The sequence below is a fragment of the Mytilus californianus genome, unplaced genomic scaffold, assembly GCF_021869535.1.
Source record: "Mytilus californianus isolate M0D057914Y unplaced genomic scaffold, xbMytCali1.0.p SCAF_7, whole genome shotgun sequence".
Taxonomy (NCBI): Eukaryota; Metazoa; Mollusca; class Bivalvia; order Mytilida; family Mytilidae; genus Mytilus; species Mytilus californianus.
In genome coordinates, this window is record NW_026262723.1 from 66,516,530 (window position 1) to 66,533,099 (window position 16,570).

At 33.3% G+C, this 16,570-nt stretch overlaps 2 protein-coding genes across 2 annotated transcripts; both read left to right on the forward strand.

Moving 5' to 3' along the window:
- Nucleotides 1–1,075: 1,075 nt before the first annotated feature.
- On the forward strand, nt 1,076–7,561 carry LOC127708541 (mucin-2-like). The gene is made up of 4 exons (XM_052213444.1): nt 1,076–3,469; nt 4,622–4,710; nt 5,063–5,154; nt 6,910–7,561. Exons 1-4 carry the CDS (start codon nt 1,182–1,184, stop codon nt 7,195–7,197), a joined length of 2,757 nt encoding a protein of 918 aa, XP_052069404.1. The 5' UTR covers nt 1,076–1,181; the 3' UTR covers nt 7,198–7,561.
- Nucleotides 7,562–12,777: 5,216 nt separating this feature from the next.
- LOC127708546 (uncharacterized) lies at nt 12,778–16,307 on the forward strand. The gene is made up of 4 exons (XM_052213454.1): nt 12,778–13,156; nt 14,550–14,638; nt 15,184–15,278; nt 15,908–16,307. The coding sequence occupies exons 1-4, from the start codon at nt 12,819–12,821 to the stop codon at nt 16,181–16,183; spliced, it is 798 nt and encodes a 265-aa protein (XP_052069414.1). The 5' UTR covers nt 12,778–12,818; the 3' UTR covers nt 16,184–16,307.
- The last annotated feature ends 263 nt before the right edge of the window (nt 16,308–16,570 follow it).

A 16,570-nucleotide genomic window follows, 5' to 3' on the forward strand; every position in this document is an offset into this window, starting at 1 on the left:
TTAAATACACTGTTGCTCCAAGAAAACCTCATCCAATCAATGCAAGGATGACTTATCCAGCAAAGAAATTACCAATTCGTACAACGACAATTAAACCACAAAGATCAAAATCAATACATCTTTTCAATCCTATAAATGACTATGTTCTTTCTACAGAACCTTCAACAACAAAAGCATCTGTTTTTATTCCTGTGCCTATTTTGAATGAGGTTATCATTGATTTGGCAAAACCAATGTGGCAAACAACTACAATGAAACCCATTCCAATTGCCAAAAACAAACCAGTACCTTCAGTATTTCAAAGTACAACACCGCTACCATGGCCAAGAGTTTTTACTCCTAGACCAACAAAAAGAAGTCAACCTTTACCTTCGATAATCTTAATACGACCTAGACCTAGACCGAAGCCTAAAACTACCTTTCCACCAATTATGTTACACCAAACTACAATGCCACAAATCATTGTGCCTCCCGTTTTTCCTGCTTTGTTTGAAGAAGCACCAAGGTTACCAATTTTGAAAAACAACGATGTGAAACGCATTCGTATACTTAAAACAACACAATCGCCAACTGATACCCAGAAAACCACCAGCACTGCTCAGACAACCTTTCAACCAACTGTAGCACCACACACCACTACTAAACAGTCAGGTCAAACGAGAAGGCGTGACACTGACGACAACGATTCGGTAAATATCAAACCTCTGCAAGAATCTTCAACAAAATCATTAGAACCTGTAACAAGATATGTGTCTGTTGAAAAAACTAGTACACAAGGTACTTTAACGTCTGTTTCAATGATTGATTTAACACATAACATCACAACCCTAATTTTGGATGTACTTGCAAAATCTTACACGAAATTTCCAACAAGTACTGGTCAAGTTAACATGATTAGTTCTACTGAGTTATCACCGGCAATATCTACGGAAATACCTACTCCAACGTTTAAACCTATTGTGACAACGTTTAAACCTATTGTGACAACGTTTAAACCTATTGTGACAACGATTAAACCTATTGTGACAACGTTTAAACCTATTGTGACAACGTTTAAACCTATTGTGACAACGTTTAAACCTATTGTGACAACGTTTAAACCTATTGTGACAACGATTAAACCTATTGTGACAACGTTTAATCATACTGTAGCAACGTTTAACCCTATTGTAACAACAGAAATGGCAACAGCAAGACACATTTCAATACCATCTGGACTGCCAATTGATTTCAGTCATCTTTTTGAAGTAAGAGAGGAAAAAACAACTACGAAAACGTCAATGTCTGAACATTCAACACAAACGCCTATCAGCTCAACAAAAAGTCCATTGGTAATCTCAGAATATGTAACGATGAGTGCACCAGTGCAATCTACATCTACCGTAGGAACGCCTGCAACGTTGAAAACGTCAGTAACTACAACATCGGAAATACCTACAACAACAACGACGGAAGTACCTACAACAACAACGGAAATACCTACAACAACAACAACGACGGGAATACCTACAACAACAACGACGGAAGTACCTTCAACAACAACGGAAGTACCTACGACCACAACAACAGAAGTACCTTTAACAACAGCTACAACAACGGAAGAACCTACAACCACAACAACGGAAGTACCTACGACCACAACAACGGAAGTGTATACAACCACAACATCAGAAAAACATTCAACCACAACATCAGAAAAACATTCAACAACAACAACAACAACAACGGAAGTACCTACAACCACAATAACGGAAGTACCGACAACCACAACAGCGGAAGTACCTATAACAACAACAACAACAACAGAAATACCTACAACAACATCAGCGAAAGTACCTCCAACCACATCAACCAAAACAACTGAAATACCTACAACTATGTTTTCAAAAATACCAATTTCTTCCCCATTGAATTTACCTTATACTACGACCACCCCAAATTTTATAACCAAAGGACCAGAAATCATTAAAAGGGGTGATAACATTCCTACAACTACTGAACAAATACAAATGAAACATAGTTTGAAAGTGATGGGGATACCATTATATCTACCTATGATAGGTGAGAATCAACCGACAACACCAGAAACCAGAACAATAAAAGGTGTATTCGTTCATATTCCGGTCACAACAGAACTAACATCAGACCAAACTGAGAGGAATTCTTTAAACATTACTTTTTCATCAAATAATAAAACAGAATTTTCGACAACAAGGTCAATGATTGAAAATAACGAGCAAACTTCAACGATGCTGACATCAAGCGAGTTCACTACATTGTTATCAACTTCATCTCCGGAGGAGTTGACAACAGAAAAACCAATTTCAGAGGAGTCAACAATAATATCCACTGCTGCAGAAAACCAAACAGAAATACCAGCAACTTCACCTTTAGAAGAGTCTAACACAATATCATCAACTCCATATTCAAATGTACCAACAGAAATACAAGAAATTTACTCTACAAAGAAAGCTGTAATGACCCCATCAACATCAACTCTGTTACCTAGTAGCACAACATTGAAAAGTACTACAGCTTCATCAACTACTTTAAGTACGACTGATTTGACAACGGATGAAACAGTGGATAGTTCCACAACACCAATAACTATCAGTACATCAACACTGTCTTCAACAACAGAAAGGGATTTGGATGCTTCTACATTTCCCTCAAATATTTCTACAGAACTATTCAACATTATCCAGGAAGCAACTACAACTAGGACAACACAAGATTTATTTTCTACAACCCGTATCACTTCCAATACTTCAACAACGACTGATTCCGAAATGATTACAACTCAAACGATAGTTGCATCGACAAATACTTCAACAACGACTGATTCCGAAATGAATACAACCCCAGCGATAGTTTCAACGACAAATACTTCAACAACGACTGATTCCGAAATGAATACAACCCCAACAATAGTTTCAACGACAAACACTTCAACAACGACTGATTCCGAAATTAATACAACTCCAGCGATAGTTTCAACGACAAATACTTCAACAACGACTGATTCCGAAATTAATACAACCCCAACAATAGTTTCAACGACAAATACTTCAACAACGACTGATTCCGAAATGATTACAACTCAAACGATAGTTGCATCGACAAATACTTCAACAACGACTGATTCCGAATTGAATACAACCGCAACGATAGTTGCAGCGACAAATACTTCAACAACGACTGATTCCGAAATGATTACGACTCCCACGACAGCTGCGACGACAAATACTTCGACAACGACTGATTTCGAAATTATTACGACTCCAACGATAGCGGCAACAACATTAACAACTTTCTTTACTCGTCCAACAACGACAACATCCGGGCAAACAACAACCAGTAAGAACCCAACAACAGAGGTAAAAATGATGTTTCCAGATCACGTTATCAGAATGTTTCCATCTTCTACTATGAAACCTGCGAACATGGTACCACACAATTGCATCACTATGTAAGTAACTTTTTCTTCTAGAAAAATACATGTTGTAGCTTACATATTTGAAATGTTCATTATGAATAAAATAGTTGCTGCCTTGACTGTTTACAAAACTTTTAATTTTTCGAAATACTAAGGATTGCCTACCTCAGGAATAGATTACCTTGGCTGTATGTGGCAAAACCATTCGGAATTGCTCAATGCTCTCCAACTTCGTACTTTATTTGGGCTTTTTAACTTGGTTGGTTAGAGCGTCAATGATCAGTCTTTTGTAGACGAAACGCTCGTCTGGCGTACACAATTTTAATAGATATAGGAAGATGTGGTATGAGTGCCAATGAGACAACTCTCCATCCAAGTTACAATTTATAAAAGTAAACCGTTATAAGCCTGGTATCTATGTTGAGTTTATTGAAGTTGCAATAAATGAATTTACCTCTGAAGCAGGATAAAAGGTTTCTTGTGGGTGGTTAAAGAATTACTCAGTCTTATGTCAAAAGTGTTGCACCTATCCCAAACTCGAAACATTTTCGAAAACTAATTTGAGGTATGATTTTGATGAAATTTTAATGTTGAACTCATAAATGTGTACAATTGTTATGGTTACTATGAAATATTTTTATGACCTGTCGTTACTGCGAAATCATTATTTCAATAAAAATATTGAAATTCAGTGTCATTTATTTCTATATTACAGCTATATGTTTTTTTTACGTGCAGAAATTCACATTTGTCTTTACACAGTGATGTTCTTAAAAGTATAAATCATAGATATATTTCATTATTATTGCAAGAAACTGCAGACATTTCTGTATTTAATGGGAAAAATCATTCAATTTGGACAAGAAATATCTTCAGTAGAATCTTTATTAATAAAAGTGTTTATGTGAAATGATAGGGGAAAAGTGTTTGACCTCGGACTGTACATTTATGATAATTTATTAACCACAAATATCGTTCAAATTGCAGCTACATGACATATCAGAATATTATCATAGTCAAATCATTAATATATAAAGTAAATTTTTATTTGAAAGAAACTATACTTTATACAAGGCGATATCTTCTAAGCAAATATAAAGTTGAAGATGGAGTATATGTGTTTTTAATACTTTATATGCCTTAAATTTCAACATGTATTTATCATTTACCTATTTTCTATTCAAGGGGGTGTCCGAAAGGTAGAGCGTGCTTATCAGATCAAAACACTCTTTGTTTTAAAGGCGAAAAAGCAAGTACATGTTTCTGCAAACCTGGTAAGTATAATTCCTTTTCTTTTTTTATTGTTTGGTATTTTTCAAACAAATCTTTATCAAAATATCTGTATTTTGACAAACCATCGCTCTTATTCTAAAGCCTTGAACATTGGTCTCGAAACTTCAACGAGAGATGGCACAATTCCCAATGTAGAACTTATGAGTTTAAATGTCCCTTTGGTACAGTACTGTATCTTTCGCCTCTCTTTTATATTTTTATGAACTTTCAAATAATTGAGACCGTGAATTAAAGTTAAACATTCATGAGACACCGTTAAAATTAAACTGTTACCCTGTGACAATGAAAACGAATCACATTTAAGGGCTTTAATCTACTAGAATTTTATTATAGGATGTAGACATGAGAATATGTACATTGAATTAGGACAGCCTGTTGTCATGGACCGTTGTGGCAATTTGTGTTATTGTGGCAAAGGCGGATTGGTAAGTACATAAACACATTAAGGTTTTATCTATATTACTAAAAGAAAATTTTTTCGTATTTTTCCAGGAATACGAATGGCTCAAACTGAAAGAGAATATATTTATATATTTGTTCGCGCATTTGGAACCACTTCTTACGGGAATAAACTTTCTTCGCGTTTTGTTTTTTGCAAATGCATTGTGTATTAAATGTGGAATTCTCCCAACAGTAGAATACTTTTGAATTTACAAATACTCCTAATAAGTACAAAATTGTGTATGAAACTGTAGTGAATAAGTAAAGTCCCACTTTTGGAAAATACATGAATAATACATTTTTTTAAACACATACATAGTTGTTTGATCTGTATATCTGATTTTAAGATAAAGACAAATCCAATTTATTTATGAAATTGCACTGCATAAGTTAATAAATGTTTTGATATGGGATAGATCGTTCTCAGCAAAAAATCTCATTCTGTTTTTTTTTTTAAATAAATTAAACATGGTAATTATCCCAAACAAATAAATTGACGTATCATCTGAAATACCGGTTACGAATGTCTAATCAGTGAATATATGGTCCTTCCACCAAACCTCGGTAATTCCGGGTACTTGCAGTGAAAAAGTAATTCTCTAATTTTTCTGCTATTTTCACATTTCTTGATCGGTGTGAGAAAAATATTTCTCCTCAATAGTGAAATATTTGTTCTCGGCAAATGATTGGTCGAAATTTAATTATGACGTCAGATTTTCTTGGGTTTCTTCTGAATTTCCTATTGTGACGTCATGAAAAAAGGCGACCATGTCTGATGACGTCACATATAAAGAACACAACTTTCTTCAAATCTTTGAAAAGGAAGGTAAAAAATCATTAGAGAAAATATCAAAATTTAACTGTCTCGAGTGGAGAAATATCGTAACACACTTGTTGCAGTGGTGAAATCTATATTTTTACAATATCAAGATCAAGGCTTTCACTACAACTATAACATGCGATTTGGAATTGTTTTTGTCTTTTTAATTTGCATGCTTGGCTGCGCGGGAAATGAAAACAATTCAAAATAAATCCATTGTGTGGTAGCTAGATTTATATTTTAGATTAAGGGAAATGCGGTGTATCTATTAACTACACTTGAATTTTGAACAAATAGCACATAGGTCTGTACTTCTGAAACTTTACTCAGTACGAAGACACCCCAAATCCAGTTTTTTGATTGGTTGATTTCTGAGGTTTAGTATGATAATCGTGCTCTTAGTTTTTATTACCGCTAGGCCTGATATTCGTATACTATCTCCATATTTTCATGCTCAATTCGAAAAGCACCGTTCCTATAAATCGTAAATTGTTTGCATTTCCTATTAAGTATATAAAATTTGATATTTAATGTCTACAGTTTTCAGTTATTTGGGTTTGACCTCTTTTTACACTCATTAACTTGCAGTACACTACATCATCAAAGTTCTGAGTAATTTTGGAGGGAAATAAAGTTTTGTAACACTTTTATGAACATATAAATAGAAAATACTACTATTTTAAGTCACGATGGACCAGACATATAAAACATATAACATACGTCAAAATTGAATGACAATTGCCTTTGATCTAAAAAGTTATTGGTCTAACCCATATGGGGTGAATTATGTCCATGGATCTTTTCCTTTTCCTGGTCTGCTTGTTTGTGTGCTGATTTTTTGTTTCGGTTTTTTGTTGGGTTTTTTTTTTTTTGCATAAGTTTATTAAAAATTAGTCAGAACCTTTTTTTACTATTTCAGACAGCATGTACGAAAATTCCATGTGAAAAGAGCAGATATGTAATAACAACACCAAACCCATTTAAACCAGTTGAGTTTAAACCGGATGTAAAGGATAGAGGACCGACTAGGGGCGATTCACCTTATTTCTATGTAGACAATACGAAGTCCAAGTCAATAAAAGTTCATGGATTACATTTCCCAGATCAGCTGTTGGCGTGGTTGTCGCCGTTTTCGTCAGAATTCAGGGAAAGTCTTCCCTCGTCTGGAATAAAGGCCATTCCAATTGAAAATCTATTTAAAACTTGAAACCTCAGTGTAAAAAAAAAGTTGGAAAACAGACAAGGTTTCAGGTTCAAGTTTTAATGGTTTATCCGCCGCTATTATAAACCATTGTTTGCTTGCCAAGCTATGTTTTGTGGAGATAGACTGGATGTAAGCGGCTGGGCCGCTGATCTCTGTTCTTGTAACGTTTTTATGTTCGTGACTCTATAAATGAGAACAATGTGTTACTTTCTGTCGTTAACTGGTGTAATTCTCGTTTCATAAAATGAAGTTATTTATTGTTTGAACAAATTTGCAGGATAATTCGATTTCATTGTTGACAAACAGATGACAATAGTCCCATTTTATTATCTTTGTACAAATTATTAATAAAATCCTTAAGATTTAGTGTATATGATTATGTTGTTTATGAATTGTATGATGTGAGGTAAAGCTTGTTTGATTTTTGAACTTCAATCTTCATATTATGAAGATTGAACTCCAATCTTCATGATATGAAGATTGAAGTTCAAAGATCAAACAAGCTTTGCCTCACATCATACAATTCAAATTGTACCCCAATACTAAATATAAACATGTATTTGAATTTCTTTAATTCTTACCCGATTTATCCTTTTCCTGACCTGTTGATTAGTTTGATTTCTCTGATTCTAACTTACCCTATGTATCCTTTTCCTGACCTGTTGATTATTTTTATTTCAACGTTTGGTTCGTTTGATCTCTTATTTACATTATATAAAATTTTGAGCGTATTTGAATATTTAACATTTAACTGTCGAGAGTGTATACTTTCACACTTGATGCAGTGGTATATCTATAGAATCAACGTGTGGTTCGTTTGATCTCAGTTCTTCATTGATCAAAATTCGATTATGAATTCAAAAATCATCAGAGAAACAGATTCCACCACTAAATCTCGTGCAATACGATATTTATCCACTCGAGACAGTTAAATTTTCAAATTTAAAACGCTCGTACCATCGTATCACAAGATGGTACCGATAATACTCTCTTTGAAAAGATAGAGAAAGAATCAATAACTGAACCAAAATTGGTAGGAGAACAACTAACAGTTATACAGGACTTAATTTTAGGTCATAATGAGAAAAATGTTACTGTAACAACTATATTCAGAAAGTCTGAATACTTAAAAAATGAAAAGAATTTGTTCATAAATTCCAGAGCACTACAATACATGTATCGGTAATAACCAGTTATGCATTGTTTCATAATAAAAAAACGAACAACAAGTAAACAGAGCAATAAAATACTAGTTTGTCTGTAATACATTTTAACACCAAAGCATACGTGTTCCCTAAAGTGATTTATGTACAGCTATAAAACATGCATAATTTTACAAATGTACAAACAAGAAAAATTTAACATTGAATAAAAAGCAAACCAATAAACGATGCAAAAAGAAAACAAATACATCCACTTCATTTGAACTTTGGTGGATAATTGTCTCATTGACAATCATACCACTTCTCCTTATAATATAACAAATACATCCACTTCATATGAACTTTGGTGGATAATTGTCTCATTGACAATCATGCTACTTCTCCTTATAATATAACAAACAACAAAGAAACAAAACAAATGATAAATACAAAGAATTAAAAAAAAAACGTTCTAATTGTAATTTAAAAGTGTGATTTCTTATTTGTACAAATCTTCTGTGGAATATTTTGTGTTAATTAATCATGAATATGAATAAAAGGACATACGGATATTCGGCAATGAGACAACAACCCAATAGAACACATAATCAAAGGATAAAGATCATTTACAAAATAAACATCAAAGATTGCCACTACAACATGTTCCTTTGAATTTATCTGGTTTTAATTATTGTGTTATATACGTTGATTGCAAAAACAATTTATAAGGTAAAAGATGTCGACCACCAATGTTTAGGGGTTGATTGAATCTAATCAAGCCTAGCAAAATGTAAACTTGAAGATGGACTGATTGGTTGTTGCTTGTTTAACGTCAGTAGACAAATCTATTTGCCAGGAAACCCGAGGTTGATGATGCTTTATCTTCTCTTCACGACAAATATATTGTTGTTCCAGCAGACAAAGCCTCAAACAATAGTGTTTTATATGCAAATATCGTTATTTGGAATGTCTCACTAAAGAACTAGTAATTCACACAGCAAACCTGGGAATCATAAATATACCCCTACGCAATTCACGAAAGGTGAGATTTTAGGAATCCGTCCTTCTCTCCTTTGGTATTAACATAAAAAAGGACGATGAAAATCTCCCATCTTTTTTATAGATATCTAAACTTCACACAAACCCTTATAAAGAACAATATATAGTTGGGTCGTTACGATATTCGACTAAACATCTTTCTAAATTTTTTGTCATCTTTCATTCTACAGTAAAAGAAGGTCTTTAGAAATATTGTGTCCCGGTATATTCAACGGCGTCAATCTGATGTTGATTCTTTAACATTCTTGGTGGAAGGTTGTCTCATTAGCAATTATGCCATGTCTTCTTATTTTTATATAACTATCAACCCTAAAATCTTCATTCACAATCTTTAAAATTTTACAGAAATATCAATCCTTTCCATTTTAATACGCTTTAACTACTATACCCAATGCTCAAATGAAGGATAGACTACATCATTTCGTTAAACAGAGCTTTTTATACAAAACTGGGAAAGTAGATACAAATTTCTTGTTTTATGTCATTACAAATGAACCACATTGATTCTCACAACAAAAACACCAAAGAAGATATTATCAAAATGCTTAATTTTTTTATTGTCTACATATTGATTCCGCGTCAATATTTCTTTATAAACTGAATAATTCAGTATTTGCTTAATTGAATTTAGCATATGCTGAAATATAACTTAGCATATGCTAAAATATAATTTAGCATATGCTAAAATATAATTTAGCATATGCTAAAATGAATTAATCATATGCTAAAATCAATAATTATAACCTTGATTAAACGCCAAATATACCGCAGTGAACTTGAGATTAAGGATACTACCGAAAGTAGAAGGTCTGTGTCATATCTTCATCTTTTCCTCGATACTGACATAGCTGAATGACTTCTAATTAGAATCTATGATATCCGTGATGATTTCAACTTTCCAATTGTCAACTCACTGGCGACATGTTTACGCAGTCTTTAGATACCAGTATAGTCATCTGATCTTTAATTTTATTTATTTTGTCGATGGTGACATGTTGACTGAGTGTGATTTGCTTGATGGGAGGTGCATGTTAAACAGGAGACGCTTACCCGTCGATGCACTCTGCCTCGATCGCATCTTTTAAAGTTCACACGTTCCCTCAGTTTTTGTTTGTTGTCATTATTTGTCTCTTCTTAATCGATTTACAAGATTTCAATCACGGTCAGATTGACTTCACATGGTGATAGAACGTCGCTACTCATTATCTTGGGCACATATAGTTCACATTATGATAGAATGTCGCTTCTCATTATCAAGATCAAATTGACTCCACAAGGTGATAGAATGTCGCTACTCATTATCAACGTTTAACTGACTTCACATAGTTATAAAACGTCGCTACACATTATCAAGGTCAGATTTACTTCAATTAGTGATAAAACGTCGCTACTCATAATCAAGGTCAGATTTACTTCACATGGTGATAGAGTGTCGCTTCTCATTATAATGGTTAGATTGACTTCACATGCATGGTGACAGAACGTCGCTACTCATTATCATGGTCAGATTGACTTCACAAGGTGATAAAATGTCGCTACTAATTTTCATGGTCAGATTGACTTCACATGCATGTTGATAGAATGTCGCTTCTCATTATCAAGGTCAAATTATGTTTACATGGTGATGGAACCTTGCTGCACATTATCTATGTCAGATTAACTTAGCATGGTGATAGAATGTAGCTACTCATTATCAAGGTCAAATTGACTTAACATGGTGATAGGACGTAGCTACTCATTATCCTGGTCAGATTGACTCAACAACTTGATGGAACGTTGCTGCTCATTATCAAGGTCAGACTAGCTTCACGTGACGATTGAACGTCGCAATTCATTATCAAAGTGAGATTGACTTCAATGGTGATGGAGCGTTTGATAATCAATCACGGATAATAGAGACCCCAACCAATATTTGAGATCGAGAGCAATAGAGATAAATATTGTTATCATGCATCGTCTTTAATCAAATAATGCAGATGTGTGGGATATATCAATACGCAGCCACATCCCCTCAGAATGGAGGCGTTTAATTTGATGCCTCGTAAAGGGTTGATGCTGCGCTAACTGCACGCTAAAGATTCCTTGCAACAACTCTTTGATGGATTGAAAGGTACCTGCTTCAAGGCAAACATGTTTGACCCTATTTTACACACCCTCATTTTACTTGTGGCAGTCCATGTCTTCCAAATTTCACATGTCTCCTCCATTCCGACCCATTTTAAACAGCCTTCCAATAGCATTTATTGTTAATTGGTTATCGTATTCAAAATGCATGAAATATTAGCCAATTGACACTAAGCAAATACCAATCAACCATCAATAAGTGAATAATGAACTTTCAACCGATATCAAAGGACAGAATGTCATATCTTGGAGGTTGAAAACTAGACACTGTCTCACAAGGTTTTGGCTCATAAATCTTCAATCATACAATTATGACGACTAAGTTAACTAGCAGGCATTGTACAGTACAAGTCTTGCTATTTTAGAAATTAATGTATAGTCCAAAAGCAGAAGAACGAATTCATTTCTGCTCCTTTTCAAAAATTATAAGTTTTTGGGGGGGTTTTTAAAATTCTTGAAATTGAATTTTTAGAATTGAATCGTACGATGAATCAAGATGAGGAATTGTACAAATGCATGTTTCTGTTTACAGCTTGTATGATTTAGTCAAGTTGACTATTTGGCTTGGTTTAATAAGTTTCTTTCTCAACATAGATAAGATAATATATCAGAAATGATAACATTTTTCCATTTGTTTACAACGTTTTGCTTCAAGACGATATATATTTATATAGCAGGTGTGGAAATTTTTCGAAGAAAATTATAAAACAACAATGAAAAACGTTCTCAATTGAATATCTTTGTAGTGCACTTATGCTACTTAGATATTGAACATATCCTTTCAGAGTGTTAATATAAGTATGTTTATTTTTTTACGGAGTAAATATTTATTTTTTAAAGTACTTGGACTCTTTACCTTTGTTTATCCAGTTGCCGATATCATTTTTAACAATAATAAACACCTTTGACCTGAAAAGATACATTTTTTTCGATTCCAATAAAACGGAACCAATGTAACGTCACTTGTTTTGGGGGTAGATGTACACCTGCAATCTTTATTGTTTATTTATGTGTTTACATGTATTATATAACAATGGTCTGCAATACATGCAGGGTTATTTGTTTTTATTGTTTTTTTCTATAAATAGAAGTCCCGTGAAAACATAAACAAAACATACCTACTATAAAATAAGAAAGAGTAGGCACTATACTATGTTGGAATGACGTCATTGCATGCAGCGTGGGAGAACGAAAATTAAGATATATATACAAAGTATCTGCAATACACAGGCTTAGAAAATCAAAGGACTATAACGCTTAGTTAGTTAGGAAAAGAACTGCTACATAAAAATTACTACTATGTTGGGATATATTTTTGTTCTTGTGATTGAACTACTTACAGTATGCAATGGGAGAATTTGGTCAGGAAGGCCTTTGTATGTTATTGAACGGTTTTCTCTACCAGAATTCAGTAAAAGTGCCCAGTTTCCTCTGAAAGGATCTGGAGTAGGTGTTCCATTTAAAATCACACCATTAGAGTCATTATTAAACACAAAACCATCGAAGAGTGTTGCACTTTTGTCTGAATCTGAGGATCCAAAATTAGGTGTGACAGAACCATTACCAAGACTAGTGAAGGCAATACCAACTGAACACAAAGTAAAGATCAAGTCACTCCACAAGCCATGTCATAAAACGTAAGTTGTCTATAAATCAGTATCCAAAAAGTCTGTGGAAACCAATTATTTATCCTGTAATGAGTTTTTTTTCTTACGACGGAATTATCAAATAACGATATTTGTATATTTACGCATTATACTATGCAGCAAAAAGCAGATAACACGAGGTTGCAATTAGAAATCAGCAAATCAATGAAAGACATTAACTCAAGTAGAGAAGAAGAAAAGAAAAACACTTCATTGTTTATAACGAACCCCACTAAATATGGCGTATTCGACTAGACGCTTTAATCGCATACTTGTTAGGATAAAATGAGCTTCTGTACAAATAGTTGCGTTTTAGTCTCACTGTATTAAGCTTTTTATTTATCAACTCACATGTTTTACATTGTTTGAACTGCATCTGTTTTTTTAATGTAAACCAACTCATTTTCGCAGATACCTTTTTTTGCTAATATAAAAAGGGAGATGTGCTTTGATTGACAATGAACCAGATATACACCAAATTCCAAAAGGCGTGGATTAGGGTTCAAGCCAACTTCGCTACAACTGATTTTTATGATTTTTTTCTTTTGATGGTGCATATATCCGTGACAACTCGTGTTAATAAAAATAAAAATCGCTAACAAAAATTAAAATTGAGAATGGAAATGGGGAATGTGTCAAAGAGACAACAACCCGACCATAGAACAGACAACAGCAGAAGGTCACCAACAGGTCTTCAATGCAGCGAGAAATTCCCGCACCCGGAGGCGTCCTTCAGCTGGCCCCTAAACAAATATATATACTAGTTCAGTGATAATGAACGCCATACTAAACTCCAAATTGTACACAAGAAACTAAAATTAAAAATAATACAAGACTAACAAAGGCTAGAGGCTCCTGACTTGGGACAGGCGCAAAAATGCGGCGGGGTTAAACATGTTTATGAGATCTCAACCCTCCCCCTATACCTCTAGCCAATGTAGAAAAGTAAACGCATAACAATACGCACATTAAAATACAGTCCAAGAGAAGTCCGAGTCTGATGTCAGAAGATGTAACCAAAGAAAATAAACAAAATGACAATAATACATAAATAACAACAGACTACTAGCAGTTAACTGACATGCCAGCTCCAGACTTCAATTAAACTGACTGAAAGATTATGTCTTTATCATATGAATATCAGGCACAATCCTTCCCGTTAGGGGTTTAGTATTAGTATGTTTACAGTTACTAGTAACAAAGAATCATATTTTAGCATCAGGTAATTATAGCACAAACATGAGCTTGCTGTAATGGTATTGTGATTTGTTTGCTTTTTCGACACATCAATACAAGCAGTAACAACGAAGTTATTTGATAATTTACATTTACAAAGGTATGCAGGTTAAGAGTTTCCCTAATTATTGTATGTTTTCTTCACCAGGGGTTGTTTGAAAGGTTCACAGTGTGTTTACGACAGAATGTGGATGTGTCCCACTTATATTCCAGACCTTAACTGTTATTGTCGACCAGGTAAATAAATGATTATATACAAATAAGTAGTGAAAAATCAGTCTTTCTTTTTCTTTTTTTTTTCTTCTGATTCTGTTTATCGTTCTCTTTTTTTTCCCCATACATTTTTTGTTCGATTTAACATGATGTTATTTTTAGTTTTTGTTTCTCAATTTACATTCGATTATGTACTCGTGGTGTTATTTCATTAAAATAGTATATATAGCAAAAATTACGACAAAGTATATACATCCTCTGACTTTGGTCTCTGATGGATAATATTTGTCATTGGCAATTATATTACATCTCCTTAATTTTTTTATTATAGTTGTTTTAGCAATACAATGACCGATTTCAGACGGTTGAAAATATATTCTGACCTTTAAATGTATGTACGGCATAAATGGTCTGTTATGATACATTCCATAGGCTTCGTTCGGCGTAAAATTAAATTGAGAAGAAAACAGAAAAAAAATATTGTCAAACTCGCATAAAACACCAAAAATATGAAATAATCTTATTCATCTCTGAAGTTTTCATTCATTCTCGTTTTTTGTTCTCTGTAGGTTGTGCCGTAGGTAACACCTTTATACCAATGGGAAAGGCTCTGACCATAGACGACTGTGGAAACAGGTGTGCGTGTCAGGATCAAAGTGGCGAGGTATTATCTTACAATATTCGTTGTTATAAATCGTTATATTTTATGTGCTAGTAACTGTAATATGAATTAAAATTGTATACATGTATAAATATACGGTAATAATTAACAAGAGCTGTTTAGTTTCATGTTTGCAGGTCTGTTAATTACGTAAAAAAAAATGATTTACCGTAGTTAAAAAGAAAATATATATATATATATATATATATATATAATTTCGGAGTTCAAGTGTTGTCTTCTGATTATGTGATAAGTTGAGAAGACTAGTAAAAATTGTTAAATACAATGAAACGATGATAACTGCTAACATATGTCACTCAAAAGCTGTTGGCATCATAAACATTTGTTTTCAATATTCAATAGCTTGCTGTAAAACCAGATTTAACCCATCAGTTTCTTTGAGTCGTTCCGTTATTTGATATATTTGTTTCGAGCGTTTGTTTTTGTCAGTTTTCATGGAGTTCGGTGTTTTTGTTTCCCAATCATTAATATAAGTATATGTTAATCAACAGAAATTGTTTATTGTTAAATGTTATTGTTTTTGTATGACTTTGTCTATTGAACTGTTTTTCAAAATGCTACATTTATTTTTTCATATATACAATGAATTATAATATTTCTTTCTATTTTAGGCTGTATGTACTAAACTTGAATGCGTGAAAACTTCTGACAAAAGAGAGGCAAAAATGGATTCCCTTCTCAAATATTTGAAAAAGTTGGTGAAAATAAATTTGCAAAACGAAGAAAAATCTACAACTCCAAAACCACTGAAGACAAGTGCTAGTGGAAATGCTCAACAACGCAAATCAACATCCAATATAATAAACATGTCAAGAAAAATCGATTTCAATACAGAAACAAGATTTCCATACAGCCCTCATAGACCATTTTATGTCCGAACATTATGAAATGACATTTTTATGTAATTGTGTGCATTCTTGAAATATTATATTGATAGGCATTTATGTTGTTATAGTCCCAAATGAGTTTACAATAGTAAAAGTGCTGTATGTAATAAATCATAAAACATGATCGTGTACCTGTTCCTGCGATGTGCAAAGAAGTTAATTTATTCGCAATCTGTAATTGTTTTGCATTTTTTTTAAATTTTGCCAATAAACAAAACTTTAAAATAAGTAAAATTAGTTTACTCCATATTTTAATTGCTTATAGTACGGGACCAAATCATAGTATTACTTGAAAATATAACTTGGACATGAATACCATCATTCATCAAACTTTGTGCCATGATGTAGTATGTATGTTTTGAAAAAAAAGCCTTCTTTTGCAAATAT